Below are 18,289 nucleotides of genomic sequence, written 5' to 3'. Positions count from 1 at the left end.
GCTAAACCATGTTACTAATCATTCACAGTCAAGTTTGTCATGTGTCTGAAATGAACACATTTAGGTGGAATGAATGAAACTGAACTTTACAGAAAATTTTCTACATCAATACATTTGCCTTCTGAAAAAAAAAGAATGGCTTTCTACTAAACATTTGCATCATAAGACAAAGTTTTCTGCTCCATAAAAAGCACATGTACTGACATTTAACACCAGGGAGCCCCATGGCTATCTGGAGTGTCTTGATGGCTTCTGCAATCTCTCCCTGTTTCTTCTGTATCCTTGCACGGATCAGGTTATAGATAGGATGCTCTCGTACCTGTCGATGGTGAAAAAAATATCAGTAAATAACTATAATAGAAAGTTACTATACTGGGACAGATAGAAATTTACTTTTCTTCATATCTACACTTTCCATTCAGCTTATAACAAATGATATTATTGTCCACCTATAATGAGAAGTATATGAACAGATTTTATGATCTGGAAAACAGTTATTTTTAATTACCATGGACAATTTGCTAAATTGCACTGAAGGTAACATATATCTTGCATGTATTGTACAGGAAAATGCTCAATCTATTTGTTTTCATGGCTGTAAATTGGTCTCCATGGAGATCATACACATGCATCAACATTTACATTTGCTTTAAGCTGAGACAGAAATGAAAAATAAATTTTCACTTGACAAGTGAATTTTGTAAGGTTCTCAATTTCAGATCACTGCCTTGGTGTACTTTACAAATTAACATAAAGTTCCTAACTTTATCAAACCTAGTTAAAGTATTCCACTGAACTTTCTATTTCAATTTTTGTAGTACATAAATATTGTGCCTTCAGAAATGGCTCAAATACCTCAAAGTTATGGCTAAGCCCCACTTCTAGTGACTGATTTGCCAGCTTGAAATTATTCTGGTGCAGATAGATCTGTAACAAAATAAAAAATAAAATATCACATAAGTCCAAACTAAAAGTTCTGTGCAACATGGTGTCTCGCTGTAACAGTGTTAGACCATATAGCTATCTATCCAGGAAATATAAAACTCATGGCATATCTGGTATAAACTTTAGAAATACAGTAATATATAAACTATTACCAAAGTTTCAGCTGAATACAGTATCTGGTGTAGAAGACATGAGGTTTCTAAAATCTTTAACACAGTACCCTGACATTGTTAACAAGGCCATTTTAAAACAGTAACTTGACATGATACATGTCATCACTATAATACAGCACCTCAACATTGTTCATTTAGCCACTTTAATACAGCACCTTGACAGGGTTCATGTCACTTTAAAACAGTACCTTGACATTGTTCATGTCACTTTAAAACAGCACCATGACATTATATGTCACTTTAATAGAGCACCTTGACATTGTTCATGTCACTTTAAAGCAACACCCTGACATTGTTCATGACATCACTTTAAAACAGCACCTTGACTTTATTCATGTCATCACTTTAATACAGCACACTGACTTTAAAACAGCACCTTGACATTGTTCATGTCACTTGAAAACAGCACCTTGACACTGTTCATGTCACTTGAAAACAGCACCTTGACATTGTTCATGTCACTTAAAAACAGCACCTTGACATTGTTCATGTCACTTAAAAACAGCACCTTGACATTGTTCATGTCACTTGAAAACAGCACCTTGACATTGTTCATGTCACTTGAAAACAGCACCTTGACATTATTCATGTTACTTGAAAACAGCACCTTGATATTGTATGTCACTTTAATAGAGCACCCTGACATTGCTCATGACATCACTTTACAATAGGACCTTGACTTTATTCTTGTCATCACTTTAATACAGTACACTGACTTTAAAACAGCACCTTGATACTGTTCATGTCACTTGACTACAGCACCTTGGCATTGTTCATGTCAGTTTAAAACAGTGCCTTGACATTATTAATGTTGTCACTATAAAGCAGCACCTTGACAATGTCAATAAGTCCACTATAATACCACACTTGAAATTGTTCATGCAAATTCTTTAACACAGCACCATGATACTGTTCACACTTCCTCATCAACACAGCACCATATTGTTCAATCACCTTGACAATGTTCATTCAGCCACTTTAACACAGCACCTTGACATTGCTTATGACACTGCTTTCACATGGCTTCTTGAAAATGTTCATAATGCCACTTTAACACAGCACTGATTTTGTTCATGACAACACTTTAACACTGCATCATGACTTTATTCACACTGCCACTTGAACACTGCACTGCAACATTGTTTATGCACAAATTTCAATGCATCATCTTGATATTGTTCATAGAAAAACTTCAGCACATCATTTTGACAATGTTCATACAAAACATGAACATAACACTTTGCCATTGCTCACATGAAAAACTTGAACATAGCACTGTGACAATGCACACATAATAACTAGAACATAGAGTTGTGACACTGCCCACACAAAAACTTGAACACAGCACTGTGACAATGCCAACACAATAACTAGAACACATTGATGTGACACTGCACACACACAAATCTGAACACAGTGCTGTGACACTACTCACACAAAAACATGAACACAGCATTGTGACAATGCTCAAACAAAAACTTGAACATAGCACTGTGACAAAGCCCACACAATAACTAGAACACAGTGCTGTAACACTGCTCACACAAAAATTTGAACACAGTGCTGGCACTGCTCACAAAAAGCTTGAACACAGCATTGTGACAATGCTCACACTAGACTTGAACACAGTGCTGTGACACTGGTTACACAAAAACTTGAACATAGCACCTAGATAGTGTTCATACTACTACCTTATCACAGCATCTTAACATTGTTCACGCTAAAATCTGAACACAACACCCTGACAATGTTTACAAAGTCACTGCCATTGATGCTGAAAAATTCATACCATGTCTTAATCTTTACAGGTAAGACAACAAAACAGGAAGAACAGTGAGAATTCATAACAGTAAGCAATGCGGACATTTTTTAAATGAGGATATGGTGTCAAGTTTGCAGCATGATTACAGCAGATTATATCACATTACAGTGTCCAACAACCTTTCGGCCTCTTTGCTGGAGTGCTAGCAATTATGTAATGCCCCACATGTCTTGGTAGCACTAGTATGAACCAGCCATACACTGGTATTGGCGTGTTAGGGTTTGACTGGCATCTGGTGAAAGTTTTATTTTCAATAGCAGCACAATATTCATATCCACTGTTGATTAAGCTCATTCCCTTGGGCATAATGCTCCAGTGATATTCCTCTATTACATTCTCAAGGATTTCATAAATATGTAAAGGAAAAACCAGAATCCAGACCCTCAATAGCCTCTATCTGGCCTGCCAACCTCTTATAACTTGTGCTGACTAGTAATGGAAAACATAGACCAAGTTTATAAATGGCCCCAAGTGAGAACAATCTGCAGTATGGTCCCTCGTGAAAAGGCTGAACACACGTTTATTAAACCAATGACAATTTCATCAACTTGTACAGAGATATTGTTACCTGGGCCATCAAAATGTGGGCATCAGAGAATGTAGATTCCATCTCCAGACAATGTCCTAGAGTGGTCTGAGCTGAATCAATGTCACCTGAAAAAAGAAAAGAAAAACAAGGTAATCAGCATACTTGCCCAAAACATCCAATACAACTTTTCCCAGTCTTAAGATCAATTTCAGGCTGAAACCATGTTTGAGATTCAACTTCAGTCCATAAAAAGCAAATTGTTTGGTAAATTATGTCTCTCCAATAATACTCACCCAATCTGAGTGTTAGGTGACTGGACAAGTAGTTTATTTGGTTTCACGTTTAGTAGGTCTAATACCAATTTATGGCAGAGAATCTCCCACACACCTATGCAGTGCATTCAATAGTCATTTACCTTGAACATAATCCGTAATGCTGGAATAAATAAGCAAATGAGTAATTTATTAAACAATAAAAAAATAAGGCACAATTGGTGGTTTTCAGGGTCTCAGTTATCTTAGCATGTAATTTTCAAAAATGTAATTTTCTTCTCTCTCTTAAGTTCTCATATTTCCAATCCATTAACTGTCCACTAATATAACATATAGAGTCAATTTTGGGGTTCACAATACATAATTCATGGGTGAAGTGAAATGGGACATATATCTGGCTTTAAAAATAAACCTGACAGCTTTTGGCTGCTTAAAGTGACATGCCAGCCAGGGACAACCTGTCTGGAAAATGTGGGAGCTAACTGACAACAACATTCCTTTCTGCAGCATTTTGCTTCTAAAGTGAGTGTAGCTTCTAAATGGGCAGCATGCAAGACTATGCAGCGATCCTGACAATGGGCAACATGCAAGACTATGCAGCGATCCTGACAATGGGCAACATGCAATACTATGCAGCGATCCTGAAAATGGGAATATCATGATGTACAGACTAATCAGAAAATAGCTCATTCGGATGAATTGTTTCTATCTTGAATGGCATATATTATGTTGTGGCTGCGTATCCTAGCTACTGTTAACTGTTTCTTTATGATAAAGATATGAAAAGCCAGTCAACAGAATATGAGAGAGATAAGCAAACAGGTAATTTTTATTCTATCTATACTTTTATTTATTTATATTTTCAATTGAGGGCAACATATTGTGAACTCAATATCCATGTGGATATCAATTTTAGTAGTTTTTCAGAACAAAAAGTCATATTTATCTGAACTTAAATTTCTGGATTGGGTAAGGGGGTACAATTGCTTTTAAAAATAGACAATTATATATTAATCGTTTAAATTCATGTTTTATTGCAATCACAAAAATCCACAAAACTAGTAGCAGATGAATAAAATGTGCAATCGCAGTATTTAAGATGGTTGGCTAACTTTCTGGTACTACAAACACATCTTACAAAATGTCACTGAGCATTCAACACATACTGATATACAAAGTCCATAACATACAACATTCAGAACTACCTCATTATAAAGCTGTCCAGGGGAGCCAAAAAGAACATAATGCTTTACAGTGGGACAATTTTAATGAATTACATCATACAAATTTTTCTACTGTAGTATTTGCATACCCTCCCATTTGTTTCTACCCTCTACCAATTTTAAAAATGACAAGCATCAAAGATATAAAACAAATGCAAAAAACTTAGTCATTTCATTGATTGATTTCATTGATTGATTTATAATTTTGAACCTGACTGTTATCAATAGGGTCCCTAACACTGTCAAATTATTGGTGTTTCAATGCAAATGAAAGCTCTCGATTTAAACAAACAGAATGATCGCTGTCCATTTTTGGTTTCTAGGATAGTCTATTTGAATAAAAACTGTGTTGTCTGCATCCAATATTTGCAATGTCTAGTTTTAATATTTCTAAAACAAACTGAATAAACCAATAGGAGGAACTCTATGTATAATGTGTTTAAAGAGAAGTAAATCCAAAATATATGGAATTATTTTCAATGATGGTGAACTATATTACCTATGCTACTTGAAAATATACATTAGCCCAAGCAAATATAGCTAAAGAAACAGCCTTTAAGTTTAAAATGCCAACAAGATGACAGTGTTTTGGACCCTGTAGGGATAATAAGGTTAGTACTTAAAAATCAATGAATGAAATGATCACGATGTGCAATTTTTAATATCTTTGATGCCTTCTGTTTTTTTAACTTGTTATGGAGGTACAAAAATGGGTTGGTATGAGAATACTATACATAATATTAAAGGTTTCCAGGAACAGTGTTATAATGAAGGGCATTATAGTGAGGGGATGCTGTAATAAGTGTATACTGACCGGCGAGGAACTTGACTTTGCCCATAAGGAAGAGTCCCTCTAACAGTCCAGGGCAGGCCTTTGTCAAGGGGTCCAACACCTGGAGGCATTTCTTCAGATGTGGGTTTACTGCTTGACCAGCTGACACAGGCTACAACAGCAAATGGTGTAGAACAATTGATCATTATTTATAGTGATTTATATTTTCTTTCAGAGTAAGCAAAATTTAATTGAATAAATTGGCTTAAAAATTAGCAAAGTTTTGTTTTGAAACAATGTCATCATGTACTGAAAGTCATTCAATATCCTTTTCATATATCCGACAGGTAAATCTTGTTTTTTTTTTTTTTTACAGGACTGATCTTCATTCTTTTAAAATGGTTGGACAGTACCAAATAAAAGAACAAATGAATGATTTAAATGCTCTTACTGTCTGTGGGGCGAACTGCAGGAAAAGCCTGATGACCTGTATGAGAAAATCTGGGTTCATCAGCCTGTAATACTCAACTCCAAGAGGGTAGCCCTGTAATTAAAAATAAATAACTTTTAGATAGAGAAACAAGCAGTGGAAAGATAACATTATTATTAAAATTGAAAATTTAAAAATATGGCATCAAAACTTAAAAAACAGTGGACATATTGGATTTAAATATAGTGGTAAATGTAACCTTCAATCCCTTGAAGTGGTTTTCTATGGCATCGTTTAGCAGCTGTATAACTTTCTCTGGCCCTTGGTGTCTCTTGGTAGCCAGCAATGCACTTAAGTATGTCAACTCCTGGAAAAGAATTTAAAAACTTTGACACGGATATTTCTTGGCAATATATTAAGTCAGTGTAAAACAATTAATGCAATTACATTAAACATGTAACTTAGTAGCCAGGCGCCAGCCAAAATTTTCAATATTTTTTTAAATTCTAATAAAGACAAAAAAGTGTTTTGGAACAACAAATATTTCTTGAATAAGTGATTCAACTTCTAGGAAAAGTAAGCCAACCTACGATCACATAATTTAGATGGTCAGATCATTTGGGTACTTTTAAAATTATTTTAAAAAATTCCATGAATTTCATTACTTTTCAACCAGTCATTCCATCACCTTTAATATTATACCAGCAAATATCTTGCCTATGTAGAAGAAAAGGTTCCTACATTATAATCTGCACCAGTAATATCAATATGCCAGTTAAAACTCTAACTAGAATACTTCCATATGATGTTTACTTTGACCATTATCACATGCACCAAAGAAAGACTAGATTGACTGCAATCTCCACCACACTGTACCATATACGTAACAGAAAAGAGAGGTCAGTTTATCAAATATCAAGAGATCTGCAATATCTGGTCAGGAACTTGTTTTACTTCAAAATCATGATTTTCACTATACCAAGTTATAGCATGCAAATGGACAAAAAATACAGTTCTTGAATATATTTCCTTTTTCTACATTAAAGCATGCCCATCATCTCATCACATCAGTCCTTGCAGTAACTTGCTGCCAACTGCTCCGATGGCCTAGTGGTTAGAATGTGTACCTTGGATGCAGAAGGTCGCAGGTTCTAACCCTGGCAGTCATACCAAAGACTGATTTTAAAAAAATGGTACCAACAGGTGTCTTTCTAGGCACTCAGCACTAAGAGGTTAGTGTTAGGACTGGTCAGCTTGGTGTGAGGATAATGTGACTGGGTGGGACATCATGCTACATGTGTGCTGCATAATGCCCCGGTGCCAAACGTTACTATAAACTGCCACACTGCAGACATCATAGCGATAAGACCAAAAATTAAGTTAAAAAATCTATGTTAAAAATCCAAATCACACACACACAACTAACTGCCTTTCATACTGGTGTTATATGCAGCCTCTGTTTGTATATTATTACCTGACATTAATGATGTCTAACCTTAAGAGATTATGTATCTTTACAAGATAAAGGTTTCCTCTTGAGTCGACCTGAGTACTGGAATACACAGTTTTAGTACAACTCTACTTTTCTTAAAATCAACTTTTCAGGAATGGCAGCATACATTTTCATGCTCCTTTGAACATGATTCCATACAGTGAAATTCCTGTTTCCAAACATTACTGAATTTTGTGCGTTATTTAGATGTTGATGTATAATGTGTGCCTACATATCTTTACAAACTTTAAATACCTAAGCTGAACTAATCTGTTTTATGTCAGTGAGCTCTTTAAAATGACTATTCCAACAGTAAGCTATTAACATCTTTAAACCTTCTAAATTATACATAGTATGATTAATCTCGACAAACTCTGAACTGAATGCAAACCAACCCTGCCAAAAAGAACCCAGTTAATGCTATTTGTTTGATGCTGCTTGAGCTCTTTAGCAATACAGCCATAATTTATTAATGTATTTAATCCATTCTGAATTACTACTGACAAATCCAGATTTATTTTTATGGTATTTTCTGTCAAATCAGCAATTAAACTGTCTTGCTCACATGAAATTCAGTTTGCAGTCACATGATCACACAAAGTCTTCACCATAAATATACAACATTGGAAGCAAGGTTTAAAAAAATGAAAAAATATCTGTTCCAGAATCTTTTAATAATAATTCTGAAAATGTAGGAGATTTCAATTAGAAACACCTATTTTCCTGGGCTGAAAACCCTCCTGACCAGAAGTGTCACATGTATATAGTATTACAAGCAGCATACACTGCTAATTAAACTATGGCCCACATCAATATGTTGTATTTCAGCAGGAGACACTGCTAATTAAATTATGGCCCACATCAATATATATATTTATTACAGCAGCAAAGAATGCTAATTAATTTTTGGCCCACATCTATATATTTATTACAGCAGCATAGAATGCTAATGGCCCACATCAATATATGTATTACAGCAGCAGTGAATGCTAATTAAACTATGGCCCACATCAATACATTTATTACAGCAGCAGAGAATGATAATGGCCCACATCAATATATATATTTATTACAGCAGCAGAGAATGCTAATTAAAATATGGCCCACATCAATATATATATTTATTACAGCAGCAGTGAATGCTAATTAAACTATGGTCCACATCAATACATTTATTACAGCAGCAGAGAATGATAATGGCACACATCAATATATATATTTATTACAGCAGCAGAGAATGCTAATTAAACTATGGCCAACATCAATACATTTATTACAGCAGCATACACTGCTAATTAAACTATGGCCTAAATCAATATGTTGTATTACAGCAGCAGACACTGTTAATTAAACTGGATGGCCCACATCAATATATGTATCACAGCAGCAGACACTGCTAATTAAAGTATGGCCCACATCAATATATTTATTACAGCAGCCAACACTGCTAATTAAACTATGGCCCACATCAATATATTTATTACAGCAGAAGACAATGCTAATTAAACTATGGCCCACATCAAAATTTTTTTTACAGCAGCAGACACTGCTAACTGAACTATGGCCCACATCAATATATTTATTACAGATATTCGTCTTCAGTACTAACAATTTGTAAGTTCTATTCTTTGAAAACTCCAAATGGAGTTGAAATGTTCAACACGCATATCTAACAATATCAAAGATAAACAAGAATTAATTAAAATCAAACTTTCTTAGCAAGGACAATCATAAATACTGAAACATTTGTAAGATTTATTTTGCAGGTCTTATGGTGTTCAGGTAACACTATACTAAACAGGATCAAACTATAGAGAATATTAATCATTTGAAGTGTTCAGGTAATATTCCAGATCAAAGTATCAACAATACTAGCAGTTTGGAATGTTCTGGAATTACTGCACTGAATAACAGGATCAAAGTGCTGAGAATAAAGATGGTTATGGGGTGTTCAAGTGAAACAACACGACATAAGATCAAAGTACTGAGAATGCAAATGATTTATAATGTTCAGGTAACTTTATCCAAAATAAGATAAAGAATGGAGAGTGAAAACAGTTTTAGAGTGTTCAGGTTACACTACACTAAATGGGATCCAAAATACTGAAAATACTGATGGCTTAAGTGTTGAGATAATACAGTACTAAACAGGAAAGCAATAAAGGAGCTTAAAAAGGTGCTGAAGCTTTTACTGTATTTCCCGACATATCCTCAAATTCTCGATGCAGATAAAGTACAGGCATGCCAAGATAAACCAACTGTTTTCTCTAAGAATTAGAATTCGAGTTTTGTCCCATTATATATTTTGGCTGGCCTTTCAAGGTCAAAGCCAGATGAGCTAAGTATACCATGCGCTTTGTTTGTAGATGTATTATGTATTAATACTTAATGGTCCATCAGCACGATAATGGCCACAAAGTGTAAATTACAAGCTCTAAAATTTTAGATAAGGTGTTTGAGTTCCTTTTTCCATGAGAATATCCATTTAAGTACAAGCAGACATACTGAAAGATGGATGGACAGAAAAGATGATTACTATAGGATTCCTGCATTTTAATGTGATGACCTAATTATGAATAATTATGAATGTATATAACATACAGCAGAGGTGCCAATACTTTGTTGAATTTCACCGAGGAACTCCAGTTGTTGGGCTGCATCATCTAATTGGTTCTCAACAAGCTGACAGTGGATAATACCTACAGAAAAAACAAATATATTTTCCATGTACATAAAATTATGTCAAGTTGTCTTTTCTGGATGTAAAAATAACACAATTCACATTAACTTTAATGTAGTACCACCATAAAAATGTCAAATAAATTGGTCAGAATCTCTTTTACCAAATTGTTCCACATTATGACCTTTTTCAAAAGGAATAATCAATCTTTTACAAGACAAGTCTATATTGTGAAAAATGTAAAATATAGAGTTAACATTTGTTTCAATTTCTTTGTTACAACTGCAAATAAGTTCATGGGGACAAGAAGTGCAGAGATTTAAATAGTTTATTTTCACTATCAGTTTATTAGCACACTGCATTTTGCATTACTAAACAAAATACAATAATCATTTCATAACATTTTTACAAAAGTGTTTTATGTAAAACTTGAACAGGGATTCCTAATCATCAGTTCTCTGGTTGGCACAGAACAGCCAAGTTCTTCAACCTGTCCCTACAAAAGGAATTATTAAGAGTAGAGAAATCTTAGCAATTTAGCAGCCTCAGAGAGAGAGAGTTGTAATGAAATGTCAAACTGTATAACCTTTCATACTGTAAGTACTTTAGACCCATGACTGCTAGAATATAACTTGCCAAAATTAAATTTAAAATTTGAAGAAAATTACATGTAGTGTCTGCCATGTTTGACTCGTATATGACTGGGATACTTTTTAAGATACCAATTTTTGAAGTAAAATATATTAATATGTCATAATACCTAATCAAAATAGGAGAACATTCACAAAGATTTAAATCCAGCTCCCCCATGTGAAACAAATAATTTTTGTTTCATCTGCTTGCCGAAACAGAAGCCTCCCTTTGGATTGAGGAATTGGCACCAAATCCTGTCAGAAGTGCACAAAGTAACAGGAAGGGAACAGCTAAAGGGGCTTGTGAGGGAGTGTCTGCATTATGATCAGGCAAGTAGTATCAAAGAAACTCATTTTACTCCAAAATTTGCTTCTTTTTCAAATACATTACCTGATCATATTACATTAGGTGAAGAGGTAAAAGGAGACACATCCCATTCTGTCTCCAATCTTCAAGTCTTCTGTATTGTATGGAACAGGGTTAGCATAGATCAATTACAAAAGCTGTATTAAAGAAATAAATGTTCATTCACAAAAATCCACAGGAAGTAGGATACCCTGCATCGTTATGAAGATGCTGTTTGAGCTAGGAACACTGCTTGTTGTACTGCTGATATAGTTCCCACCAGGTCAAACTGAACCCTTTTAAGATAAATGGTTACCCAGAAGCTGTGTCATATCACCATGATTTTGTATTGATTCAAGAGAAATGTAAAGAACAACTTTTTCCTGAGTGGCATAGACTTTTATACCATTGGTATCTAAAATTGAAGTAAGAGAACTCTATCATACTGGTTGAATGATGTCCATCAAGGAACTTTATTAAACGCTATGGTGATGGCAACTGTCTTAACCTTATGAGCTGGTATTCAAAAAGAGTTTACAGAAAAAAATCATATCAGAAATCTTGTAACAGTAATTGTTGATTGTGACTAAAGTTATCTTGTTCTCTTTGAAAAGTCTGAGAAGCTATTTGTGGTACAGTGGATTCATGGTACAGAGGATTTTAAAGGAGATCTTTCTCTGCTTGCATCAACAGGAGAGGAATCTCCACTTTTCACTGGCTTTTGAATGGTGTGCCTTCTAACTGGTCTACCATAGGCTCATATAAATGTTTCTTTCCATGAGCTTGTTTGGACTGATTGGAAAACCTGCATGTGATGTCATTGTACAAGGCATAGAGAAAGCAGAATTTTCCTCAGAATCTCTGAAGATAGGTTCAAGAGATCAGTGACTAATAATTATTCCCACTTGAGAGGTGGTGTTCAGATTAGCCTTTTTCCCTCTGGGTTACCTTATGAGTCAGAAGGGATGGAGAAATAGTGTATGCATTGAGACCATCTCAATTCAGGAAATGGTCATCTCTTGCCCAGGATTTTGTATCTAGGCCTAGCGAGACAAAGACTGGAATCTTGGTGCTCCACCTTGCTGCAGAAGGTTAACAAGGGGTCAGTCCAAAATGGTTGTTTTTACTTTAGACTGATGGGTGAATATATTGTTCTGTGTGAATTAATTGATTCCATGTAGACAAGGAATTCACAGGGGCATTGATACTGCTTGGAATGTGGTGGAAATGCACATTAATTTATGGACAATGACACCACCTGAAAAAATCTCTATCAAGATGGCAGAAATATGGGGACTTGGTACGCCCTTGCTTTTGGAGATAACTGACAACTGCATAATTGATGGAATAAATCAGAACACCCTTTCCAAATAGTGTCTCCTCTAAGACTTTCATAGCTTTCATCTCCACAAAGTTGATGTGCATGGAGAACTACAAAACCTTGCTCACTTCTTGAAAGGAGGGCAAGAGATGGGCACTGTATCTAGCTGTGCAGAGAGGTCCACCATTTGCTAAGGTTAAATCTCATATAATCTGAAACATTGATGAATGGTCAAGTGGACAAACTTCTGGTTGCCACTGGGATAGAAGAAATATCTGCAGCGGTCTAATTAACAAGATCCATAGCTACAATTAGAAAACCAAAGAAATTCAGAGGCTGAAATTAAACTCATCAGTTGTACAGAAGGCAATTTTCATTCTGATATTTAAAAGAAGCAAACTTGATTCAGAAACTGAACCACATGCCAAGATGAATGAAGTATGGGGACAGAATGAGACTGTATTTGTCCTTGCTGAGAAAGAACTGAAGGCAAAGCTTTAAAAAAACAAAAGATTGCACACCTGCTGCTTTTTTAGACTGTCATTTAGCTAATTTGCTCTCTGCACATTGAAGTGGTTATCTAGTGTGACATGATCGAGTCTTTGTCAATTGTGAACACCCTGGAGCTAGGATTTAGATCACACGGGAGAGCTTTGAACTGATACATGGTGTCACTGGAAGTGAACATCAAAATTTTTGGAAGACACGTGAATGGGGATATGAAGGTACAATTCCTGGAGGTCAAAGTTGACTGTAAATCACTATCCTGAACAGCGTTGGTGTCAATAAATGACCTCAAGGTCTCCATCCTGAACTAAGGTGTCTGTATGTGTTAGTTGATAATGTAGGTCAATCAATGGTCTGAGCTTGCCACTGGCGTTTGGGACTATGATAATCTGGAATAAAATCCCAATGAGTTTGTGCTGTGAACAATCTCCACCACCCTTTTTATGTTTATTTCCTGCTATAAAACAACAACTTTTCACATGTTTGTGGTAGCGATAGGCATAACGAAAAATTCTGAACCTGAAAATTTATTAACATACCACAGTATGTTGCATATATGTTTGGGACCAACAATTTAATGTTCTGACACAAGGGCCTGACATTTTTAAAATTTCTGTCTGTCAAAAGCTTACAAATATCTGATTTATAGCAAATTAACATCATTAGTATATCCATTTTCAGATTTTAAAAAAATAAAATAGCTCAAAAGAAAATTACAGACTCCCCTAACTGAAAGGTCAATACCCTATATTAGATGAAATTTTAAGTGTATGTTAATTGTTGCATAATTTATAATCCAACAACTGCAGTTTAAGTGGGGTGACATTGCACATATATTAAAGAGCATGGTGTTGACATTAAAACCTAGTTTACTGGCTATGCTACTGACAGATAAACACAAAGTTTAAAACACGTTAGCTCAAGAAATGAGTGAACTTCAGAAATGACATAAAATTCAAACAAAAACAACTGCTATCCTCAACATCTTAGAATGATTTGCAGTCTTACCAAGGAATGTGTTTAGTCAAACACATTAACATACCTTAATAAATAACTAAAGAAATAACATTTCTAAAACTCCAACATTTTTCCAAAAGTTGCAGTTGGCTTAAATATCTTTGCAAACATTCCATTTGGCCACCATGTTGGCACAAGTGACATTTGTCAAACAAGTAATTAAAGCCTCATAAATATAATATTTGTAATGTTCCAAATTAATATTTGATAAATAAAATTCGTAAACAAAAAATTGGAATTATTTTGTAATGGAAAATGTTGACATGCTGTTAATATTAAATTCACCAGTAGATTACTCAGGAATTTCTGTCTATTCCATACTGATAGAAACTACCAATGTACCAGGACTTTGAAAAACTGGAAAAATATTAACTAACACCATCACCTCTACTTTATTGGGGCATCTTTTCTAAACTGCATGGAACAGGTTTACATTTGTTCATGACAATTTTTTTTTTTAGGCATGCAAAATGCATGTTTAATTCAACCAGACTGACAGCTGCTTTACCTGTAAGAGCTGCTACACTGGTTTCATCCATTTTCATAGCATTTTTGTAACAGCGCATTGCATCCTTGACCTTGCCCTGAAAGAGGAGCTGAAGACCCAATTCGTTGATATACTCAGCATTATTACTGTCAAGACTAACTGCTCGTTCCATCAGTGTACAAGTCTGCTGCAGTACCAGTGCATTTCTCCCACTCTGTGAAACAAACATTTACACATTTTATTTTATGTAAATAATAGAATTTCATATAAACCTGTGACAAATGCAGCAAGACAAAAGGACTTGTGCAAATAGTCACAGTATTACCAAACTACCAAATAAACATCTGTTCTGTAAAGAAAAGTATTCCCATTTAAATTCCATGGGAAAGGGAGAACACTGCATTTTTTCTGTAGGGGGTTAGGTTATGAATCCAGATGATGTTTGCTGGGTATAATTATTTATCTTGTCTTCTAGCAGTACCCCAACAAACTTTTTTTATCCTCAACTCCAGACATATTTAAATGGAATAACCCTAAGCTAATTACAAATGTATCTTGCGAATATAATGTTTTCTTCAGTTTGTCACAAATTAACATTAATAACAAAATTAACATGATTACCAGTCTTGTTTCTGTGAAATATATTAGACATGTATGAGAAATGTCGACAGGATAGTGAGTCAAAAAACAAATTTTACATGAGTGCTCAATTCAAATTAAATTTATGGACCTCATTAAAATCTCGAAGAATCTTCGCAAGCCTTGATGAGAAACAGATATAAATTATTTGATGAATTTCATAATTCTCATTTAAAATGTGAACAGAAATGTAAGATTCTCTTTATCAAGTACAAAAAATACCGATTTTATCTGACCCAACTGCAGAATAGGGTAGTGAAATGACTTGAAATACATTCTGACACCTTGGTCATGATACCTTTTCTCTGCATGATGTTAGGACATCATTTGTAATCCAAGATGTGTTATATACATGTTACATATATGAAAAGCAAGAGATGTGCATATTAACATAAATAAAACAGTAATAATGAGAGAAAATTTAAGTTTAATTCAGGTAAATAGAAAGACAGAATTACAAAGCTGACAGAGAGATAAAAATGTTTAATGCATTTTTTCTTCTTTTTCATTGTAACCTTAAGTAGGCAGACACAACGGAAAACTACCACCTTTGTAAGAAAGGAAATAGAGGATCATGTTGGATTAACTGTAGAAAGGAAAAAAATGGTATTTATACTATCGCACACTTCAGTTTTTACCAGTGAGAAATCAACACGGCCAGCAAAATAAAAACTTTTGGTGGCAATGAAAACATTAATCAACTTTTATGGTTTTGTGAAAAAGCAAATTTTGTAGTAAATTATATTTCTCTGAAATTAACTACCTGATCACATTACATTAGGATCACTTCTTTGCTACCACAGAACTCAGCCATCTGAGACAGATGAAATCTCTCTCTCTCTCACACACACACACATATACATATCATATATATATATATATATGTGTGTGTGTGTGTGTGTGTGTGTGTGCATCTGTCTGTCTGTCTTTGTGTGTGTGTGTGCGCGTGTGTGTGTGCAAGTAACTCTAGCTGGTTAAATTCCCCTCTACACACAAGGTGGTTACCATTATACCTGGATATACTTGTTTTGTGGATTTCTTTTACTTCAGTGAAACCTTAATGGATGCTTGCATTGTAGTTGGTGATTCTGACCAGGGGTTTCCTGGATTCTTCCTCTATCAGTTATACTGGCCCATATATATAGTCCAACTTGCTGTGGGAAATGATGTTAAACAGCAGCAGCAGCAGCAACCAAATTAATAAATTTTAAGAGTTCCATATATAGATGGGCAAAATTTTGAGATGAGATAGGGTATGACTTCTCTACACTGATTATCTACCCTCAAGTGCAAATTAGGGAATAAAGGATGTTGAGGTCATGAAACAAAAATCATTTGCTGAATGTTTTTTAAGTATGTCATCCAAGAATACCACCTTCTCCATGAAGGATGTCCTGAACTGGAAAATATGGTATAATGTCTTATTCAAGGTCTAGCTTTCATATCTTGGTTGACACCTTCACCAAGACATGGATGATTCTTTTGATGCAATTGGGAGGAAGATGCCAAGTCGATATGTGTTAACGTTTCCATATCCAGATCGCCAAAATGTTGAGACAATATCTGACTTCTCTACATCCAAGACACATCGAGGATGTAAGGTAGTTCATATAATGAAAAAAAAAAAATTAGCAAATGTTTCTGAGATGTGTTGTGAAAGAATTTTTATGTAACTGCAGCAGATGTCCTGAGCTCTTAGTGAAGGTCCAAGGGCTTAGATTGGGAGATGTATTGATCAATATTAGGAAGTATATGTTGGAATGTCAAGACTGATCATGTACTCATTGCATCTCTATCACTGGTATTAAATGCCATTGGACTTTGAAACCAGAAATATTCTGGAGTAGAAGCTATGTGGGTGTGGTTTTTTTTACTGTCTACACTACCTTTTACAAGCATAAAACTAAATTTTCTTGTGTAAAAACAATCGCTTCATGGGACTGTTTGGGAGTTCCTTCATAAAGATAGGATTGCAAAAGTTATTATTTTTTGCTCTTTAAGACCATAGTGTTGTAATCCTTGCTTTCATCAAATTGCAGAAGATGCAGCAATGGTTTTGGCTTGACAAGTCTAGTGGCCACCATAAATCAGTTCTAGCATAACCAGAATCACAAATGATCCATGAGAAGCCTGGTAATTTTTTAAGTCTTTAACAATTATGGCAAGATCCTGAATGAAGAGTTGTCATCAACATTGTCTACATCCACAAAAAGGCATTGACCTTGTAGGTAGAATCAAATGAAGGTCAACAAAGACAAAATCCTACAGATTTCTTCTACCACTGCCATGAATTAAATTCTGTCTGTTCCGCTGTCAGATGTACATATTCCTGCATTTCAGTTTCATCAACATCAGTGGGAAATGATGAAGTGTCATCAGCATGCATAATCATTTTGACCCTTGGATATGCCATAACTTGTGACTGCATAATAGAATGCCAGTCTGGAGCAGCCGATTTGACTTGGTTGGACAGCTCCATAAGAAATGCCAGTTCTCTATGAATTTCATAAATGGGCAGTCAAATTCCTCAGTCAGACTGATTGCTAGTACAAAGCTTGTTAGTGCAGCTTGACCGGTTGGTAAACCTTTGGAAAGGTGTATCAAAGATGATATATGCATTGCAGTTCGGTCAGTATGGCCAGCCGGCTTAGCAATTCTGTCTGGATAGATGTTTTGCCAGTTGGAGATAATCGACTCCTGACCACTGTAACTGTACATAGCTTGTTTGTACAGTTGGACTAGTAGCTCAGCAATTAGAAGGATAAAGTAAAGATGATATATACCTTGTATCATGGATGCAGCATGACTGGTACAGACTGTCCTTGCATACCATTTGTCTGTATCATATTGGTACAGACCATCTGTTTTATCGTATTGGTCATATTGCAAATCTTCTCAATGGACATGTTTTCTTAATATTCTCATGCACAGATGGTGGTAAATAATACCTTTATATGTTAATTCCTCTTGGACTGCAGATAAATTTGAGTGTAAACTCTCAT

General features: G+C 35.0%; 1 protein-coding gene across 2 annotated transcripts in view; it reads right to left on the bottom strand.

Annotated features, from left to right (window-relative positions):
- Nucleotides 1–18,289, bottom strand: part of LOC149791549 (tetratricopeptide repeat protein 21B-like) — a 104,195-nt gene that overhangs the window by 54,179 nt on the left and 31,727 nt on the right. For both annotated transcript variants that reach the window (XM_089970086.1, XM_089970087.1), the window contains 8 exons: nucleotides 14,670–14,862; nucleotides 10,260–10,357; nucleotides 6,426–6,533; nucleotides 6,188–6,280; nucleotides 5,779–5,908; nucleotides 3,509–3,594; nucleotides 856–927; nucleotides 205–319 (listed from right to left, as the gene is read on the bottom strand). In XM_089970086.1, coding sequence (XP_089826212.1) covers nucleotides 205–319; nucleotides 856–927; nucleotides 3,509–3,594; nucleotides 5,779–5,908; nucleotides 6,188–6,280; nucleotides 6,426–6,533; nucleotides 10,260–10,357; nucleotides 14,670–14,862 — 895 coding nt within the window. The remainder of the gene's footprint in view (nucleotides 1–204; nucleotides 320–855; nucleotides 928–3,508; nucleotides 3,595–5,778; nucleotides 5,909–6,187; nucleotides 6,281–6,425; nucleotides 6,534–10,259; nucleotides 10,358–14,669; nucleotides 14,863–18,289) is intronic.

This window comes from Sinohyriopsis cumingii, chromosome 9 (genome assembly GCF_028554795.1).
Source record: "Sinohyriopsis cumingii isolate HCF-2022 chromosome 9, ASM2855479v2, whole genome shotgun sequence".
Taxonomy (NCBI): Eukaryota; Metazoa; Mollusca; class Bivalvia; order Unionida; family Unionidae; genus Sinohyriopsis; species Sinohyriopsis cumingii.
This window is presented reverse-complemented; position numbering and strand designations above follow the sequence as displayed.